Source organism: Cervus elaphus, chromosome 1 (assembly GCF_910594005.1).
Source record: "Cervus elaphus chromosome 1, mCerEla1.1, whole genome shotgun sequence".
Taxonomy (NCBI): Eukaryota; Metazoa; Chordata; class Mammalia; order Artiodactyla; family Cervidae; genus Cervus; species Cervus elaphus.
In genome coordinates, this window is record NC_057815.1 from 67,499,931 (window position 1) to 67,520,018 (window position 20,088).

Genomic DNA, 20,088 nt, shown 5'->3' on the forward strand with positions numbered 1-20,088 from the left:
ACAAATATTTATAAAATGAATGAATGAAGCAGAGAGAATAAGGGTCAAAGACATAATCTAAAGCAAATCACATGTAAGACTGGTCTATTTAATGATTAGAACCAGAGGTAAAGAGAGGGAAATAAAGATAAACAGGAGAACGGTCATATCACTAACAGGAATGAAGAAGTGCTAGTTTGGGGAAGACAAGAGAGGAAAGATGGAGAATAAATAAACATTTTTATTATAGTGAAAGTCACTCAGCTGTGTCTGACTCTTTGTGACCCTATGGACTATACAGTCCATGGAATTCTCCAGACCAGAATACTGGAATGGGTAGCCTTTCCCTTCTCCAGGGGATCTTCCCAACCTAGGGATCGAACCCAGGTCTCTTGCATTGCAGGTGGATTCTTTACCAGCTGAGCCACAAGGGAAGCCCAAAAATACTGGAGTGGGTAGCCTATCCCTTCTCCAGCAGATCTTCCCAACCCAGGAATTCAACCAGGGTCTCCTGCATTGTAGGCGGATTCTTTACCAACTGAGCTATCAGGGAAGCCTTTTTATTATAATCCCTCCTCTAAAACATCTCCATCTAAATATACATGAATTCTCCCTTGGGGATGATAACAGTCCTATTGCTATCTCAGGTTAAATTAGCTTCTTGGTCCCTGTTTTAGGTGGGTCTCAGGCCAATGGACTTGTCCTTACCTTCAGAGGCTGTTAAAGAACTTGTCAAACACAGGTGGCCAATAGGCACAAGAAAATATGCTCTCCATTGCTAATTATTAGAGAAATACAAATCAAAACTACAATGAAGTATTACCCCACACTGGTCAAAACAGTCATCCTCAAAAAGTCTACAAATAATAAATGCTGGAGGGGGTGTGGAGAAAAAGGAACCTCCTACACTGTTGATGGGAATGTAAATTGGTGCAATCATTATGGAAAACAGTCTGGAGGTTTCTCAAAAAACTAAAAATAGGGTTGCCATATGATTCAGCAATCCTACTTCTGTGCATATATCCGGAGAAAACTAATTAAAAAAGATACATGCACCCTAACGTTCATAGCAGCATGATTTACAATGGCCAAGGCATGGGAACAACCTAAATATCCATGGAAGATGTGATATGTATATAAAATGGAATATTACTCAGCCATTAAAAAGGATGAAATGCCATTTGGAGCAACGTAGATGGACCTAGAGATTATCACACTAAGTGAAGTCAAAGGCAAATATCACATAATATCACTTCTATGTGGAATCTAAAAAATGATGCAAATGAACTGATTTATAAAAATGGAAACTGGTTCACAGACATAGAGAACAAACTAATTGGCTACCAAAGGGGAAGAGGGGTGAGGGAAGGGATAAATTAGGAGTTTGGGATTAGCAAATACAATGTATAAAACAGATAAACAACGAGGGCCTACTGTACAGCACAGGGCACTATATTCAACATCTTGTGATAAACCATAGTGGAAAAGAACATAAAAAGAAAATACACACACACACATATATACAAATACACATGCACATCTGAATCACTTTGCTGCATACCAGAAACTAACAACATTGTGAATCAACTAATATAGTACTCCAATTAAAAAAAAAAACTTGTCCATTAGTACATATCCTGTGGCATAAATCAAAGATGACTTGGAGGTTTCAAGCCAGGAAAATATGGGGCCAGGAAAGTGGAAAGAAAATGCTTAGCTTGAGATTTCAACAGGACATGGGCAGAGATGACCCTGAGGTAGTGAGAAGTAGGTGTTGCCTGAATGAGATATTGATTAATGGGTTTGTAAATCTCTAAAGGGGGTAGAATCACGGCTGCATATTTCTCATCACATGCAACCCTGTGCAATGTGTGGAATCAAAGCAGAATTCAGGGCTTTTCTTCTGCATGCAGAAATGTGAGATGGGTTCATTCAACCAGTAAATATTACTGGATACCTTCTATGTGCCATGCACTGTTCTAGGCAATAGCAATGTAGTGAAAAGGCTATGCTTGTGGAGACTACAAAGACAGGTAATAATACTACTTAAATTTGCTGTATTGTTTACGTGCTTAAACAACAATAAAATAGAGGAAAAGGTAAGCCTGGGGTTAGCATGGTTTTCAGAATATACAAGGAAGGTGATAAAATGATCTTGTAGAATGTTACTCTCACTCATCTTACCTTTGAACCTGATCACAGGAAGCAGGCAGTGGAGACCAGGACCCCAGAATCCTAACAACCCTGGAAACTAACTGCATGACCACCACTCTATCACAGATACATAGTTACTTCTTTGAGGGATTTCCAAACCGTTAACTTTTTATTATGTTGATGCTAGCATGGGCAGACAAATTAGGTCAATTAAAGGAGAGAAGGTGAAAATAAGGAAAAAGATTTAGTATTAGTTCTTTCTTCTGGGACTTTTGGCTAACCAGCCAAATATTTACTGAGTAATGAGCTATACTACTCATTTAGGGTCAAAGTAGTTTCTAGGGTATATCATGAATATATTTCAAAAACATGTTCAGTTTGGATAGCAAACTTTATAAACTACGTAATATCTAAGATAATAAAAATTACACAGAAACTTATGCCTATGAAGAGACCTGTTTATTACTGATAACACTTCATTTGGCTAAAGCCACGCACACAAATACTTAAAGTGCAAATTCTCATAGGCAGTATTTACGATACACCCTGGTAGTCTGTAAGGAAAAATGAGAAGATGTTGACAGAAACTATTAAAACAAGGGTACAATTTTGAACTACTGGTATACAGAAAAATAATTAACTCTTAACTGCATATATTTTATCTGGCATATTCAATGACATATACAGAGAGTTTGTTTCAGCCTATAACACAAGCCCTCATCACATACAGGTGCAAATCTTGTTTGGGTGGCTCTCTTCAGATATATGATGAATCATACACTGGACAAAAATTTATCAAACAGTATCCAATTCGTTGTGACTCACTTGGAAGGCAGCATTAGTAGGCTTATAACAGCACTAACACAGACACTTTCTTAACCTTCTTGGCCGACATCTTGCTTTGAGTGTAAAAGAGTAGGCATTACATACAATTCCAAAATAGGAATATGCTCTGCTCTCTCCAAAGAAACAGTATTTAAGAGTGTGCATGCTTAATAAACATTACTTAGTGTACATATCAGTATTGAGAACTGTTTTAAAAGCTGAATCAGAAAAGTAATGTTTTTGATTGCCTAAACCATTTGTTTCTTTAGAATAAAATTCCATAATTCCTATTTTCACCAACTAAGTACTCTATAACAGGTGGTGGGTGGTGTGGATATGAAAAATAATAAACCAGGATCCCTGCTCTCAGGGAGCTGAGAGTCAGGTGCTCCTTCATAGTCAAGGGATGCTAATAATTAAGGAGAACAAACTGGTAAACGCCTTGGATTATATTATAAGGTTCGGTGCTACTAAAACTGTTTCAGGTCACTTCAATTTGGCATTAACACCTTCAAAGGTCACCTTCTAAAGGGAATATTTTATGTACGTCCTATGTATATTTGTCACACTAGAGTCAGTGTGTGTCCCCTCAGGGGTATATAGCAATTGAGGCAGGGGATGGGGGACAAAACTGAGAGCCCATACGATAAGCACGGTGCCTCTTTCTGGTGGCATCAATTTCCACAAAGACTGAAGGTATCATTTTTCACTAAAACAGTTTTATTACGGAGAATGCAAAAATCACATTTTCAATCCAAACACGAAATTCTGAGTGCAGGCTGCTTCTGATTTTGCTCTCAGGTCCCTTCCCCCAAAACATTCATGCTCCTCTGCTTTAGGATTATGCTGGTGGAAAAATTCGAGAAGCAAACTTTAAAGATATGCCACTTTGCCCTTATCTTGGTCACTTCAGTCATTCTTCTATGCTCTCTTTTTTAAGTACACAGTCTTGAATTAACAAAGAGAAGATATGTCTTAATGAATTCAATAGTATGGTGAATATTTTAAAGTAACCAACAGAAAACACTAACTTTGTTTCCAACTAGGAGTAAATTTAGGCTGTGTAGAGTCCAACAATGAGATATTCCTTCCTTTCCACTTAGACTCCTTATGGTTTATGGTAAGATGGTTTGAGGGACAAATGTAAAAAAAAAAATTATTTCCTCAGATCTTGTGCTTTCGATGCCCAAAGTACAAGGAAACCTGAAATAAAATGCCAGATCAATTGACCATTGATTTTGGTTAGTATGAGTCTTTCTTCATCCGTTTCTAGAACAATCTCAGAAAACAAGTGAATTGTAAAAGGCCGTAATAAATTAAAATACAGTAGTATCCAAGCAGACCAAAAAAGATTATGCAATAGATTTAAAATTACTTCTTACAATGTCTTAAATATTCTCACAGTAATAACAAAATAACCAAAAGTCCATAAACAAAAACAGCTTAGGAATAAGTTTAAAGCATTCTGAATGAATACAGTTAAGATTTCTTATAAGTGAGGTAACAGGGCAACAGTTTTTCACAGTAACAGAATGTGGAAGGGCACCTAGGGAAAGAGGGAGGTAGAGAGAAAAAGGCATAAAACACATTTATCCAAGCTGAATTTGGATTTTTCAAGCATCACAAACATCAATGGAAAACATCTGAGAGAAACACCAACAGCAGCAGTTTGTAGAACAATTTCTCCATTAAACTTCAGCTAGTATCTTTGTTGCATCAATTCCAGAAGCAACTTGCTTGAGAAATAGGAAGTCTATTCCCTATATAGATATTCCAAAGCATCCACTCTCTTAGAACCTTTCTGTCTGCTGAAGTTACAACATCCAAGTAATAATAATTTATATTTAACACAAACTCCTCAAATATCCTATACATTCTTCAAGATGAACGGAATTGTGTTCAAGTTGCACTTAATTTACAGGTTTAATTAAGCAGGTCTTTATACAGTGAATAAAGACTGAACTCATGCATCTACTACTCAACATATACAAAAACTATCCTGTGAGCTAAATTCTTCCAGATGTGAAGTGAAACTCAAATGTTACTTTCAATGCTCTTTATAGTATCATCTTTGTTCCAACCTGAGATTTCAATGAAGGAACTTTAAAAAATTGCTAAACAGCTTTTTAGCATATGCCATAATACTAAAATGTTTAATTGTATTAAAAAAAATCCTTATTCCCTCTTATACTGTCCCTGCTGGAGATGGAGAGCAGTCTTTCATATTACTTCTTGAGTTCTTCAATAAAAGATTTAAATAATAACTCAAGAGTTACTAAACTATCCTCCCCTCCAGAGTTAAATGATCTTAATCTTTTGTGCTTTTTCTTATAGGTCTTATTTATCAATCTATATTTCATTCCTTTTTATTTCTGTTATATTCTCCCCTCTCCAGTTTCCATGTGATCCGAAAACACAACATCCTAACAGGAACTGAATCCTATGAAGGGTACTTTTTCTTAACTCCTCAAAGGCCTCCTTGGCTGCTTCTTAGCAGTCACTAATAAAAGGAGACAAAAGCATCACTATCTGCTCATCATAACAAGTAAACAACTTGCCCACAGCCAGTTCATTTCCCACCTTTCAGGTGGTAAATTTGCTCTTCACATGAAGCATTTTCTCTGCCACTTTACTGACTTTTCTATTGTTTATTTCTACTGTTTATTTCCAGTGCTTTAATCTTGCCTGATTAATTCTCTTCTTTTCCCCAAAGCTCTAGAAAATATCAGTTTTGATCTACACACTTAATGAGAAGGCATTCATTCCCATGATACTGTTCATAAAGAAAAAGATAATGTAGATCCTAAGGCTCAGCCCTACTGGCCAGTACTTCTATTTTTCTTGGTTGTCTTGGGCCACTGAATTTATTTTGTTAGACACGTATACACCTACCATGTCAAGCTCTTGTTAAATATCATGCTCAGGAGCTTGGCTAGAATCAAATAATTCCTTCAATCTATACTCTTTGAGAACATTTGTAAAATTTTAATTTTAACTTTCGATATTTAAATTTTTGACATAAGAATCCAAGCCTTAATGACTTTTCACCTTGATTAAGATGACTCCTGTTGCATTATATTGTTGCATTCAAAACTGTTCTCTTTATAATAGAATGACAAGCATGGCTTTAGTGATTATGAATGAGCTATTGTATCATTTTAGCTCCACTTTGTTCTTCAGTCACTGAAACACAGATACTAAAACAGAATATACATCATTTTTCATATATATATATATATATATAGCATTGTTCATACCACTTTGTAGAATATAGGCCATTTCCTAAATGACAATCTACATTCCTAAAAGCAAATAAAGCAAAACATTCTACACATTTCTTCTTTAGTGCAAAGCCTTTGGAAACAGACTCATTCAGGAATAGTACTCTACATTTAGCTCTATTATCTACAGTCACACAAGATTCAGCTATAAGAAAGTAAGGAAGGAACAAATGAACAATAGTGGCAATACAGTAATTTGAAAATCACATTTGGATTATCTGGAGTCAGCCAAATATTAGCTGATAACTGCAATAAATCAAATCTTGATTCAATAAATATTCTAGCCTAATTTTATATTATTATTTTTCTAGGAAATAAATTCTCTCATACCAGTTATCTCCCACAGGCAATTTGTTTAGTATAATTATGTACATCCAAGGCCCCATGATTGTTAACTCAACTATATCACGTGTGCTAAGTACTCTGTGAGCAATACAGGACAGAATACACTTTAAGAAGATTAAACAACACTTCTCTATTAACTCTTTTTTAGAGATGCAGAATCAACCAAAAGTGACATTCCCCTCCCAAAAAATTTTCCCCCACTAAAAGAGATAAATAGTACTCATGATAAAAAACTCTACAGAAGTCAGCAAGATGTTAGGATAAACTGGACTTTAGTTTTAAAACATGTAGCTTGTTTTGTAAGATCTAAAATCTTGATGTTTTATTTCTTAGTAAAATGAGCACTACTTCATGTGATAAACAAATATTCTTGTAAAAATGTAACTTCAATGTCAGACTTTTAAATTAAAAATTCACAGCTCCTTTCTTAGTTCCAGTAGTTTTCTTTACTTAGAGGCTGTGATAACCAACACAATTCTAACATGAAGATCCTTAGCTAGTTATATTGAGCCTGTTTTTATTAAGATTTTTACTTACATTCATAAGATTTTTAAATCAACAATCTATTTTTAGAGGAGAAATAACTATATAGTTCGGAAGACTTTCTTTAACTGTCTGCAAATTAACTGGTTAAATTATACTCAGTGGAAGAACACTATTTCAATTCAAACCATGCCTTGAACAGGCACTGAGAAAGAACCAAGCCACTAGGAATGTTGCCACTATTGTTTTATGTTCGATAAATGTTAGAATTTTAAATAAATACAATAAATTTACACTGCACCAAGAGCATCTGAAACAGAGGTGCTGAAACCACAAATTGTAACACCTGTTCTAACCTAGAAATGCTAAATATCCTATTTCAGATACTCTCATTTGTAAGTTAATACCTGCGATGTAACAATGGCACTTTTCCACAGTATTCTGGGAGCAGTGTCACTTTCTTGCCAATCTTATGGATTCATCTCCTTAACTAACTCTACAATTATACAACATTTATCTTCCTTTAAGAAAAACTGTGCTATACACAATCACAAGAATGTATAACTAAGCTTAATCACACTTTAATAAGAAAACGCACATTTGTATTTCGTTTCTGTTGAAGGAAGAATGACGTGTTACCATAATACTTTTAATGTAATGACTTTTGTTCAGGATTATGAAAAAATCTGAATGAGTTCTTTCCAGCCATTTCATTTCATATTTATACAGTTTGTTTAGCTAGCCAACCAAAAAGAAAGAAAATAAAGGAAAAAGATACTTGGCCAGATGACACACAGAGAGAATGCTAACACAAGTACAATGCGTGGAGTTCTTGGTTGCTCTGCTCCATGGACCGGGGCAAAGCAACGATGTTCTGGTGAATGCTAAACAGAACGCCAGGTCAGTCCATTTTTACTGGGCTCAAGAAAATTCTCAATCAAAGCATCAATCAGTTTCTTCAATTCCTCTTCTAGTAAGGCAGTGTCACTGAAGAAAAAGGTTAAGAGTTTTGAAATCCTTTATTTCCATAGCCTTAAAATGTGCTTAAACTGTTGTAACTTTTTAAGAGTGCATATACTTTATGGGATAATTAAGTAACTGGTAAACAAGAGAGAAATTCACTTGGGTAAAACAAAACAAGACCAAAAGTGGAAAGAGGGGAATCACACTCACAGAAAACACCATTCTCACAAATTGAAATTGAACTGCATTAAAAGGAGGTCCTTGGTACATGAAACATGGATGAGTTTGAGTACATCTAAAGACTGCTCCTAAAGCAGGCAATTTAAATGGCTCAGAACACCAATACCAGGTATTAAGATAAACTGGCTTCCTGAAATACTTTGATGCATACCTCTTATACATTATTATGGGATGATACAGCATATCTTTTAGGAAGTAAAGATGTAAGTAAAGATGTAAGTAAAAATGTAAGATGTTTAAAAAAATACCAAGTATTCCCTTCTGTCATCACCTGAAGAGCTGCCATTACCCCAAAAATCTCTCTTTTCAGAAGCCTCCTTAAAACTGCCTTCACAGTCATTTTACAAGCTACACAACAAATTTAATTTTTATTACGTTAATAATCGCCCTTCATTTCAAACCAAAGATAGCACTGTTCAATTTGCTTTACTTTTTTTTCTTTTTAAACTTGATTTACTTTAAACTCTGCTCTGAATGACTTCAGGAGGTCATTTTCTCCCCCCAAAGGAAATAAAATCTACTCTTAAACACAAAGGTTTAGAGAAATACTAAGTAATTAATGTACACTGCTCTGAAGGCAATTCCAAAAAAAATCTCCTTCCCCAATAGGTATTGACCAATGACAACATTATAGGAGATACTACTCATAAGTTTAAATACCCTCTAAACGTTATTAAAGTCAAGTTATCACAATTTATACTCTCTTAAAAGGATATTAATTCAGCATATTAAATCAAATCATATTAAATATAGAAAATGAATATTTAGCAATGAATAAATTATTTGTTGATCATTTCTTTATGCTTAGCCTAAATAGTTCAAGCTTTAAAGAGTCTTCCCAGGAATATAAATTCACTAAAAAATTAAGATTCAGTTCCCAAATAATGCAGTTTTTTTGGAAAAGAGTCTGGCAGTTCCTCAAAAAGTTAAACATAGAACTACCATATGGCCCGGCAGTTTTCCTTATGTAAGTATGATATATACCCAAGTTAAAAGAAAATATATGACCACCCAGAAACTTGAACACAAACATTCAGACCACCATTATTCATAACAGCCAAAATATGGAAATAACCTAAATGTCCCTCCTCTAATAAACAGATTAAAAATATGGTGTATCTATACAGTGGCATATCACTGGGCCATGAAAACAAAATTTCTAAAAAAGGAATAAGGTACTGATTCATGCTAACATGGATGAAACTTGAAAACATTATGCTAAATAAAAGATGCCAGTCACAAAGGACCACATATTATGTGATTCCATTTATATGAAATGTCCAGAATAAGAAAATCTATAGTGACTAGTAGTAGACTGGTGGTTGCCTAGGGCTGGGAAGAAGGAGAAAAGGGAGTGACGGCTCACTGGAAGGGGCTTTCTTTCTGATGTGATGAAAATGTTCTAAAATCGACTACAGTGATGTTTCCACAACTCTGAATATACTAAAAACCACTGTACTGTGCACTTTAAATGGGTGAGCTATTGGGTATGTGAATTACATCTCTTAATAAAGCATTTTTTAGTTAATGTTTACTGGAGTCATTGCTATACAATGTTGTGTTAGCTTCTGTGGCACAGCAAAGTGAAATCAGTTCTGAAATCAAGAAAGCTTTTAGACATACATAATATTTTAAAAGTTGATTCCTACCTCTGGTCAGGTGATGCGCACATCTCTGCATAATACTTTATCTTTGGTTCTGTTCCACTAGTCCGAAGAGTAGCGACACAGCCATTTTGAAAAGTAAATGTAATCATTTGGCTGCTTTTACTTACAGGCAGCACCTAGGCAGAATTGCAACAAAGGTTCAGTTACACTTGGTACCTTTCTCATTTTCAAGAGTTGTAAAATACATTTCACTTATATGAGGTGTGTAAAGCAGTAAAACTCATAGAAAGAGAAAGTAACAAGGCAGTTGCCAAGGGTTAGGGGGAGGGGGAAATGGAGACTTATTTAATGGGTATAGAGTTTCAGTTTAGCAAGATGAAGTAGTTCTGGAGATCTGTTACACAACAATGTGATTATTAACATTACTGAACTCTTAAAAATGGTTAAGATGATAATTTTATGTGTTTGTTATTTTTGTTTGCATGCTCAGTCATTCAGTAGTTTCCAGCTCTTGGCAACCCTACGGACTGTAGCCTGCTAGGCTCCTCTGTCCATGACGTTATCCAGGCAAGAACACTGGCATGGGTTGCCATTTCCTCCTCCAGGGGATCTTCCTGACTCAGGGATCAAACCTATGTCTCCTGTGGCTCCTGCACTGGCAGCAGATTCTTTACTACTGAGCTACCTGGGAAGCCCCTGCATTTTTTTTTTTTTTTAACTGCGATTAAAATTTTTTAAATATTTTAAAGAACTTTAAAATACAAAAGATTACATTCATAATAATTCATAACTGTATCATTTACTATTTATAATTATAGAAGCATTGGATTATATACCTTATACACATGATCTCCAGGCCTCAACAATAATCCTACAAAGTAAATATTACTGACAATTTACAGACAAGGTTCAAAGAGGGTAAACGACCTGTTCAAGGTAATCAGCTAAGTGGCAGAGCAAGAAGTTGAAACCTGGCCTATCTCTCCCAAAGTCCAAACTACCTCTCCTTTTGCAAAGTGCTTTACAATTTCAAGACACTTTCACAGATAGTTTTTCAACAGTCTCCAAAGCAGAGTGCACACATCCTAGAGGGCAGGCAAAATAAATCCACTGGGGTGCAAATATATATAATTACCTAAAAATTAAACAAGAATGAAGTTTTACTGACATCAACATATAGATTAACACAGGTACTCTTCCTGCACCACAAATCTTCACAAATCTGTGACGGGATCTCGAGGGAACCATGGGGGTTGTACTGGGGTGGAGGAGTTGACGGTGGAGCCTTTCCTCAGGGGTCCTGAGCCTGGTCCTCTCCGTGAGTGGTACTACGAGCTGCTCAAGACAGAAACCTTCCTTCCCTCTGTTCCACTCACCAACCACCAACTAGCAAGTCCTGGTTATTCTACCCTGTATTTAACTCAACTTCGTCAGGCTCTCTCCTTCACTACTGCTACCATGTTACATTCAGGCTCCTGTCATCTCTCATCTCCGTTACTGAAACGGCGTACTAATTGATCTTCTCACCCCTCTCTAACCCACTCACCGTACACGCCATCCTTCCTTGCACCCCGTACTACTGCTGTAGAGAACTACATGCGGTTCCTTGAAAGAAAACATGACTTCTCACCTCCAGACGTAGCGCTTACTGCTCCCTTTGCCTCAAACATTCTCTGTTCCTCCTACATCTGGATAACTCCTACCCAAACTCTAGAACTCAGCTCACAAAGTCCTCTGCAGAGTCCTGCATGAGCCCCTCAAATCTGAGTAAGGGTCTTTCCTATGTTCTTTCATGGCACTCTTAGGCACCCCCTAATCATTTTGTAATCAATTTACTTGACTGTTTCCCTACTAGCCTCCTACAGTGTCTTTGTCATTACTGTCTTCTCGGTGTAGCACAGAAGGGTTGTGATAAATGCCTGTTGAACACACAGATGAATGTCAATCTGAAGCTGGAGAAGAAAGAACTCAGGAAGTCTTTGACAGTCACTATGTGACCCCAGGGGATTAACAAATATCCATACTACAAGCCTTACAAAATCTGTTGTAAGCATCAGTGGAGAATAGATAGGAAAGCACTTGGAATAACAAATATCATAAACTTTAAAGGGAGTCAAGAGGGGAAAAGCATCATACCAAGAGCTATTCTAACCATAGCAACACTAGAGAAATAAAAAGAAGCAAAACATTTGGTTCTTCTTTTCAAGTAGTTTATAAACACAGAAAAACATACGTGCATACAGACAGAATAACAACAACGAAGAACCAATTTTGGTTGACCAGATGAAAATACACAAAGGGAATATGGGTAGTATTCTACATAAGAGGCTGCAGATTTTCCAAAATATATTATGCTCCTAGACTCTTGAGACAATATCAGACCATTATACATGGAAATTTAGGTTAATAATAACAATCATAATAATAACAAAATAAATATAATCAGCAATCTATGGCATTTAAATGTTAGTTGAGCACCTACTGTGTAGGCAAGAGCTTTGAGAGGCATAAAGGTATTATTAGAAATGAATCTGCCATGCACAAGACAATGGTAACATGACATAGAAAGTGATAAGTGAGCACAGGAAGGCACAATATATAAAGAAACCTCAGGAGGAAGATATCTGATTATGAGACCTGGAGTGTATATGGAGGAGGTGACATCTGCATGAAGTCTTAAATAATGGCTAAAGTATGAATCTGCAGCAGTAGGAAGAAAAAGTGGACTAAGGAAAAAGCTTGAGCAAAAATAGAAAAATAATTTTTTAATGTATATATATATAAGAAGTATATGTAAGTTATTCCATTTGGCTGGAGGTATAGGAAATAAGGTTGAAAAGGGATACCACTGAGCCACGTAGGAAGCCACACATTCATAGGGAATAAGACTGAAAGGGAAGTTAAAACTAGAAAGACACATAGCTTTGAAATTATAGGCATTTATTTATTTATTCATTTATTTTTTTAGGTGCTATGATGATTAGTAAAACATTCATCTTTTAAAAATTTAATTCTATTTTTAAAATTTTAATTGAAATATAGTTGATTTATAGTGTTGTATTAGTTTCAGGTGTACAGCTATATATATATATATTCTTTTTTAGATTCTTTTCCATTATAAGTTAATATAAGATATTGAGTATAGTTCATACTATGAAGTAGGTCCATGTTGGTCATTTATTTAATGTGTGTATATCTTAACTCCAAAGAAAGTTAGTGACTTAGTCATGTCTGACTCTTTGTAGTCCCATGGACTGTAGCCCAGCAGGCTCCTCTGTCCATGGAATTCTTCAGGCAAGAATACTGGAGTGGGTTGCCATTTCCTTCTCTAGGGGATCTTCCTGACCCAGGGATCGAATCCAGGTCTCCAGCATTGCAGGTGGACTCTTTACCAACTGAGCCACCTTTAACTCCAAACTCCTACTTAATCCCCTATCCCTTTTCTCCTTTTGTAAGCAAAAGTTTGTTTTCTATGTCTGTGAGTCTGTTTCTGGTTTGTAAATAAGTTCATTTGTTTAATTTTTTAGATTCCACATAAAAGCAGTATCATATGATGAAATTATAGGCTTTTAGACTTAAAAAATTTTCAACATTATTTAGCATTATCACATTTTTTCCCTCCCTCCCACCCTCCCTTCCTCATCCTGTCTCTCATCCTCCTTCCCATTCCCCACCCTCAGGGTATACTATACCCTTGGGGAGTGATGAGGACAGGATGGGTGAGAGTCAGATCCAGTTAGTGAACTTACAACTGCTCTGGAGAAAAACAAGGATCCTAAGTTTTAAGAAACTCACAGGCTTGACCTTCCATTTTACTGTAGTATGAATTATTACAAATTGTTAAAAACTTTAAAATATAGGTACTTACTGATTTCTTATTAGGCTGGCTGCTGTCATATCCAGTGGTAATATCTCGTACGTGCAATATAGCAAATGTCCCACAAAACTTTGGGTATTCTTTTGGAGAATCAAAATTGCGAAGCCTTTCAAATATACTTTTGATGGTAGTTGGATCATAACATAAGAAATATGAAGTTTTTGAAATATGATAACCATATCTGTACAAAGATTTAAAGTGTTAAAATCAGATTTCAAGTCACTCTTTAGAAAAGTACAAATTAAAGATAAGCCTATTATTGTGTTAAGCAGATAGTGGCAGTTCTTCATGCGGACAATATCAGTACTTTTTAAAAAGGAATGACTATTCCTCAAAACAAGTTTATAAAGTTAAAAGTAGCACCAAAGAAATTAGAGCATGAAATTCCAAATAGTAGAACTTACTTTTCATAAACGTTAATGAGTTGCTGTTTCAATGTTATGTTCATGGTTTCCAGGTACGATGCCATCTCAGCAACAACAACGGCTGCACTCACACCATCTTTATCCAAAACTGAAGTTCCACACAGAAAACCTAAGAATTAAAAAACACCTTTAAAAAGGAGGAAAATATAAGCCTATGTATAATTTCAGTAGTTTCATATTTCTTCAGAAGGATCAATGCATTTAAGAGCCTGGTAATAAAGGAAACCCACTGATACTGAACATATGTAAGGGACCTTTAAGGGTTTTTTTTTTCTGATGAGAAATGTATCTACACATTTCTGAGTTCTTGATAGTTTTTATAACTCAAAATGTAAAACCAGATGACAAAAATTCTGTAATTTTTCACTTGTAGAGAATTTTTTACTTGTAGAGAATTCAAGTAATTCTCTACAGAATTACTATATTTGAAAAAAGTGCTCTCATTCATATTTCAAATATTTTAATATTTACTACATACCTATAGACTCTTCAAATGAAAAAAGGACTTCTTTCCCATTTTCCAGGAGGTCTTTTATCCTACTTCCAATCCATTTAAAACCTGGTAATGTTTCCTGAAATGCAGAAGAGGCCACTCTAGTTAAGTGACTGTCTCAAAAAAAATATATATTAGAGAAAAGTCCATCACTAAATGCACATAACACCTCAATAATGATTTTCTGTTATAGTCTTCAGTCTACAAAAATTTATATAGTGGTAAACATACAGTCATAAAGTGCATGGATATATACACTGCCACGACTGATGACCTGCTATTTATCGAGTATAGTAATAGTGATACAATTCACCAAATATAATCCAATAAGTGGCGATGTATATAGTCACAAAGTACCATAAATCCACACATATATTATGATCATACACTATTTACCAAGCACTGTAATAGTTGCTTTACATCATTATCTTTTTCAATGATCACAAAAACTCTGTTACTGAAACAGAGGCTCAGAAGGTTCAGTAAATTTGCCCAAGAGTACCCTGCATATGAGAGAGCCAGGATTCAATATCACTTCTCAGAAACAGCTCTTTAAGTTGCATTATAAGCACTAAATGTAAAAGTGCCTATGAAGGTTATAATGTAGTCCCTCTGAGTAACCAAAGGCCATAAAGCTTTTTAACAACGCACTTTCAACATTATTTCAACATATACTTGAACCAAGTATACTTTTACCATAACACCGTGGCCCAAATAAAACCATCAGGAAAGTTAGTAGGTTCTTCTTTGATAATTAGATTTGAACTTTTCATCTGATGAGCTAGTGTTCATTTTAAAGACATGAACTGCTTTAGAGGTAGAAACAGTATGTGATACACAGTGACTCTAGAGTTCTCTTACTAATTTAAGATTTCTCATTCACTTCTCCACCTCTTCACTGAGAAAAAAAAAAAAAGCCCCAAATCTCTGCAGCACCACTTCCTGTAATAAAACAAGAAAGCACATATCTAATATTGGTCTTTAGAAGCATGTTTTTTCTCTTTTGTGCTCATTATGCATTTTCTTGCTACAAGGAAAAGACCCTGATGCTGGGAAAGATTGACAACAGGGGGAAAAGGGGGCAATAGAGGATGAGACGGTTGGACAGCATCACTGACTCAATGAACCTGAGCCTGAGCAAACTCTGGGAGACAATAAAGGACAGAGAAGCCTGGTGTGCTGCAGTGCATGGGGCCGCAAAGAGCTGGATACGACTGAGTGACTGAACAACAACAATAGTAATTCAGAATTTTAGGTTTGAATGAATTTTCCATTTCCTCTATTTTGCTATTTGTAATTTAGAAAGCCAGAGATTGAAAGTTCTATTTCATTAAGAAAGGTATCATTTTCTTTTAGTTAGCCTATTAGTGTTAAGACCTATAGCCTGACTGTGGCTCAAGAAAAACACCCAGAGGTGACTTTTTCACTGATATTTGGCAAAGTGGGCAGAGGAAAAGCAACTTAATTGGCATTAGTCCCAGTAGCTATAAAAGGGGTCAGTTTAACTGCCCGAGGTTCACAAAGGTTAATGATCTGTGCTGGGAGAGAATCATTACGTTTTTTGGATGTAGATCACTGGGTCTTAATTTGTAACTTAGGAGACTACTTAAAGTTTCTTTTCTTTTCTTTTTTTTTTAATTTAAAAGTTTCTTAAGACTGAACCTGAAGAGGCTAAACAAGCGGTCATGACACCTACAGTTTTTTTGGAGTGGAGTTTATGTTATTTATGAGGTCACTGGGAGCCAGATTTTCTTGGTAAGAAAGCCAGATACTGTTGTATGGAAAAATAAGCATTAATGCAATTTGTAAGAATGTTTATCTTAGTTTCAGAAACTCACATATAGGATGAATTTGGCTCAAGGTCTCCAAACTATCAAAAAGACTTAATCTTTTATTGAAGTGTTAACAGAATTTGAAAAGAGGGAATTAGAAATGAAATCAATAAAAGTCAACTTTGGTGGGGAGATAGCTTTAGCTTACAGAAATAGGTTTAGAAAAGGAGCACATAGATATTACCTATTCTTACCTCAAAGTGAAATCCTTCTTTTAGTGCAATTGCCTTCAAAATTTTGGAAGAGACTGTGGTGGCTAACATATAAATGTTCTTCACATCAGCATTTCTTGATTTACTTTTCTTCCAGCAATCAAACATCCACCACCCAAACAAGGCTGCCAACTCATTCCCTGTGAAAACTTTCCAAACACCACTGTAGAGAGAATGAAAATTCAAGTCAAGATCTTTGTAACTTCTCGTTAAAACTTCTTGACCCCAGGACCTACAAATTACCATCCTTCACAAAGGAAAACCTAAAAAAGACTCTATGGGATTTTTGAGAAAACATTTACTATTACTTTTCTAACTGATCAGGGTGAGCTTAGGGTAGGAATGGCAGCAATGTACTTTGAAAAGCTATGACACTGTTACTTGTATTTTCTTACTTGAAGAGAAAAAAGTTATAATATGGTGTCCTTTTTATGTAAGGACATTTTTCATGACATTATAATGGCAAAAATACACAACAACCCAAAGAACCATGATTAGGAAATGATTACATTCATAAAGCAATGTGTTGAGATACTACACTAGTTTAAAAATTAATATTTTAAATAATATTTAAAGATAGAGAAAAATGCTCATAGTACAATATTATGTGGAAAATAAGACACAAAAGTATTAATATATATATGGGGTGACCACAGTTTTATAAAAAAACAAATATATCTTGAATATTTGAATGAAGAAAACAGGAAGGAAATGTCAAAATATCAACCTAGGTGGTTATCTCTGGATCGTGGGCTTACAGGAGATTTCTTTTCATTTTTTAAAAAATTATTTCCAATGAGCCTGCAAGACTTAAAATCAAAAACTGCTTTTCAAAGTTTAAGATTTTAATCAAATAACAGGTTCTACTTACTTCTCCTGAAGTTCTGCCACTGCCAGTCGGTCTGCATCAGGATCTGTAGCCAGCACTATCCGGGCATTTTCTTTCTCTGCCAGTCTCAAAGAAAGTTCCTGAAATAGTGACCCAAAAAGTTGAATTACATTGAAGATGTTAAATTCAATGTTCATTTTCCTAAATGTAGGCACTACATTAGTGATAATGAATTTTGGAAGGAATAGAGTTTGGCTAATTTTTTTTAACGTCATTTCACAGAAGTATAGTTGATTTACAAGGTTGTGTTGATGTCTGCTGTACAGTAAAATGGTTCAGGTACACATATATATATTCATTCTTTTTCATATTCTTTTCCACTATGGTTTATCATAGGATATTGAATACAGTTCCCTGTGCTATATAGCAGGACCTTGTTGTTTATCCATTCCATATGTAATAGTTTGCATCTGCTAATCTAGTTTGGCTAAATTTAAAATAAGACTAGGAAGTAGGGAAATCCACCATAGAGATTTCAAACAAAACAGAATATATGGCTCTAACATAATTTAAAAGATGTAAGCTAAAGTAGTTTTTGCTTCTGTAAGTAATCTTTGAATTGTCAGAGTCCTATCCACCTGATGAACTTTAATATACTAAATCATAATTTAAATACTGAAAAAATATACCAGCACAGATTCTCCTTCTTCAGGATTTGGGCATTTAACAGTAGAAAAGTCTGGATCAGGATCTTTTTGTTCTGGTACTGGAATTGGAGGCTTAAAACCAAATACTTGGAAAGCCAATTGTACATAGTCATGTCCGACTCCATGAAAAGATGTATGTACAAATTTCAAGGTTGTCTTTGAGTTTAATTCCCTGTAAAGGAAAATATCATTCAATCAATGTCATAAAACTCATTACTTGTGGTATAATTAAAATAATCTCGAGAAAAGGCTAAAATCTATTTTGTCAGGATAGGAAAACTACACTCAACAAACCACAATGTTTTCTGAAAACAGTGTTAGCTATTTATGGAATAGTTATAGGAACACGGAAATTGGTAAGGAAAAGTCAAATTTTAGAGGAAATTTCCTTACATACAGTGAATACATATATTGAGTTATAATTTTTAACAACTTTATGAAGAGATAATTAGTAGTAGTTAAAAAGTAGTTTAAAAGTGTTAGTGGCTAAGTCGTGTCTGACTCTTTGTGACCCCACGGACTGTAGCCTATCAGGCTCCCCTGTCCATGGAATTCTCCAGGCAAGAATACAGGAGTGGGTAGCCATTCCCTTCTCCAGGGAATCTTCCTGACCTAGAGATTGATCCCAGGTCTCTTGCATTACAGGTGAATTCTTTACCATCTGAGACACCAGGGAAACCCATCAATATACTCTAAATTCATCCTAAAGTACACAATTCAATGGTTTTCACTATATTCACAGAGTTGTTCAACCATTACCATAATCAATTTTAGAAAATTCAAATTACCCCCCAAAAAACTCCATATCCCAAAGCCACTACACCCTAACCCTCCCATTTTTCCCAGCCATAGGCAACCACTAATATACTTTCTGTTTCTATCTCTATAGATTTGTCTACACTAGACATTTCATATCAATATAACCATATAATATGTGGTCCTTTGTGACTGACTTCCTTCATTTAGCCTATTTTTAAAATTTATCCATGTTGTAGTATGCAACAGTACTTCTTTTTTACTGCTGAATAATATTTCATTGTATGGATATACTACAAATATATTTCTAGCCATTTAACTACTGGTGAATATTTGAATATTTGGGTTATTTCTACTTTTTGACTACTATGAACTGTATTATTTACCTATAATTTTACTATAGCGAATAGCCAACATATTTTTATCCTTATTTTTCTGTTATTTGTTAATCTTATGGTAAGGTAACATTACCCTACATTCCCTCTTGGATACCTGTAAAAACAGATCTTTTTCAGATCATCCATGTATCTCCTACAAATGTCCTGCAAAGGATCTCTCTTTAGTGGGCTGGTATCCACTAAATTATCATTCCAAGAACCATTCCAGGGTTCCACACATTCTTCTATACATTTCAGAATTTCTTTATCATGAGGAGATGTGATCTGAGCACCATTTTCCCAATAAACCTAGAAGATAGGTAAACACAGCTATAAGCACTTGAAATGTTGGCCATATGTTTTCTTAGCTACAATAGGGATATTTGACTTTACAAAGAAGCACACCAAATTAGTCAAGCAGAAAATGTCAACACTGGACTAACTTAATAAATACCTAAGGATATTGATGGTAATGATTCCATACGGACTTTTCAGCAAAATGATTCTGTATTATTTTCTCATTTAGAAGTACATTTTAATAACAATACAAGTAAAATATAATCAGGGCACCATTATGACATTGTTAAAATATGTATATATCATAGCATCCAATCATAATCTTAGATCTATAACTATATACTAAAGCAGATCTAAGAAACCATGGAAAAAACTTGATACTATGAAATTTTAGCATTATAAAGTG

General features: G+C 35.1%; 1 protein-coding gene across 1 annotated transcript in view; it reads right to left on the bottom strand.

Annotated features, from left to right (window-relative positions):
- Positions 1–2,577: 2,577 nt before the first annotated feature.
- The window catches only part of PGM2L1 (phosphoglucomutase 2 like 1), a 60,029-nt gene continuing 42,518 nt past the window's right edge, over positions 2,578–20,088 (bottom strand). Inside the window, exons 6-14 of the mRNA XM_043906984.1 lie at positions 19,501–19,694; positions 18,235–18,424; positions 17,588–17,685; positions 16,699–16,879; positions 14,658–14,751; positions 14,159–14,288; positions 13,746–13,935; positions 9,920–10,053; positions 2,578–8,054 (exon numbers count right to left, since the gene is read on the bottom strand). Of these exons, the coding sequence (XP_043762919.1) occupies positions 7,952–8,054; positions 9,920–10,053; positions 13,746–13,935; positions 14,159–14,288; positions 14,658–14,751; positions 16,699–16,879; positions 17,588–17,685; positions 18,235–18,424; positions 19,501–19,694 (1,314 nt within the window). The 3' untranslated portion in view covers positions 2,578–7,951. The remainder of the gene's footprint in view (positions 8,055–9,919; positions 10,054–13,745; positions 13,936–14,158; positions 14,289–14,657; positions 14,752–16,698; positions 16,880–17,587; positions 17,686–18,234; positions 18,425–19,500; positions 19,695–20,088) is intronic.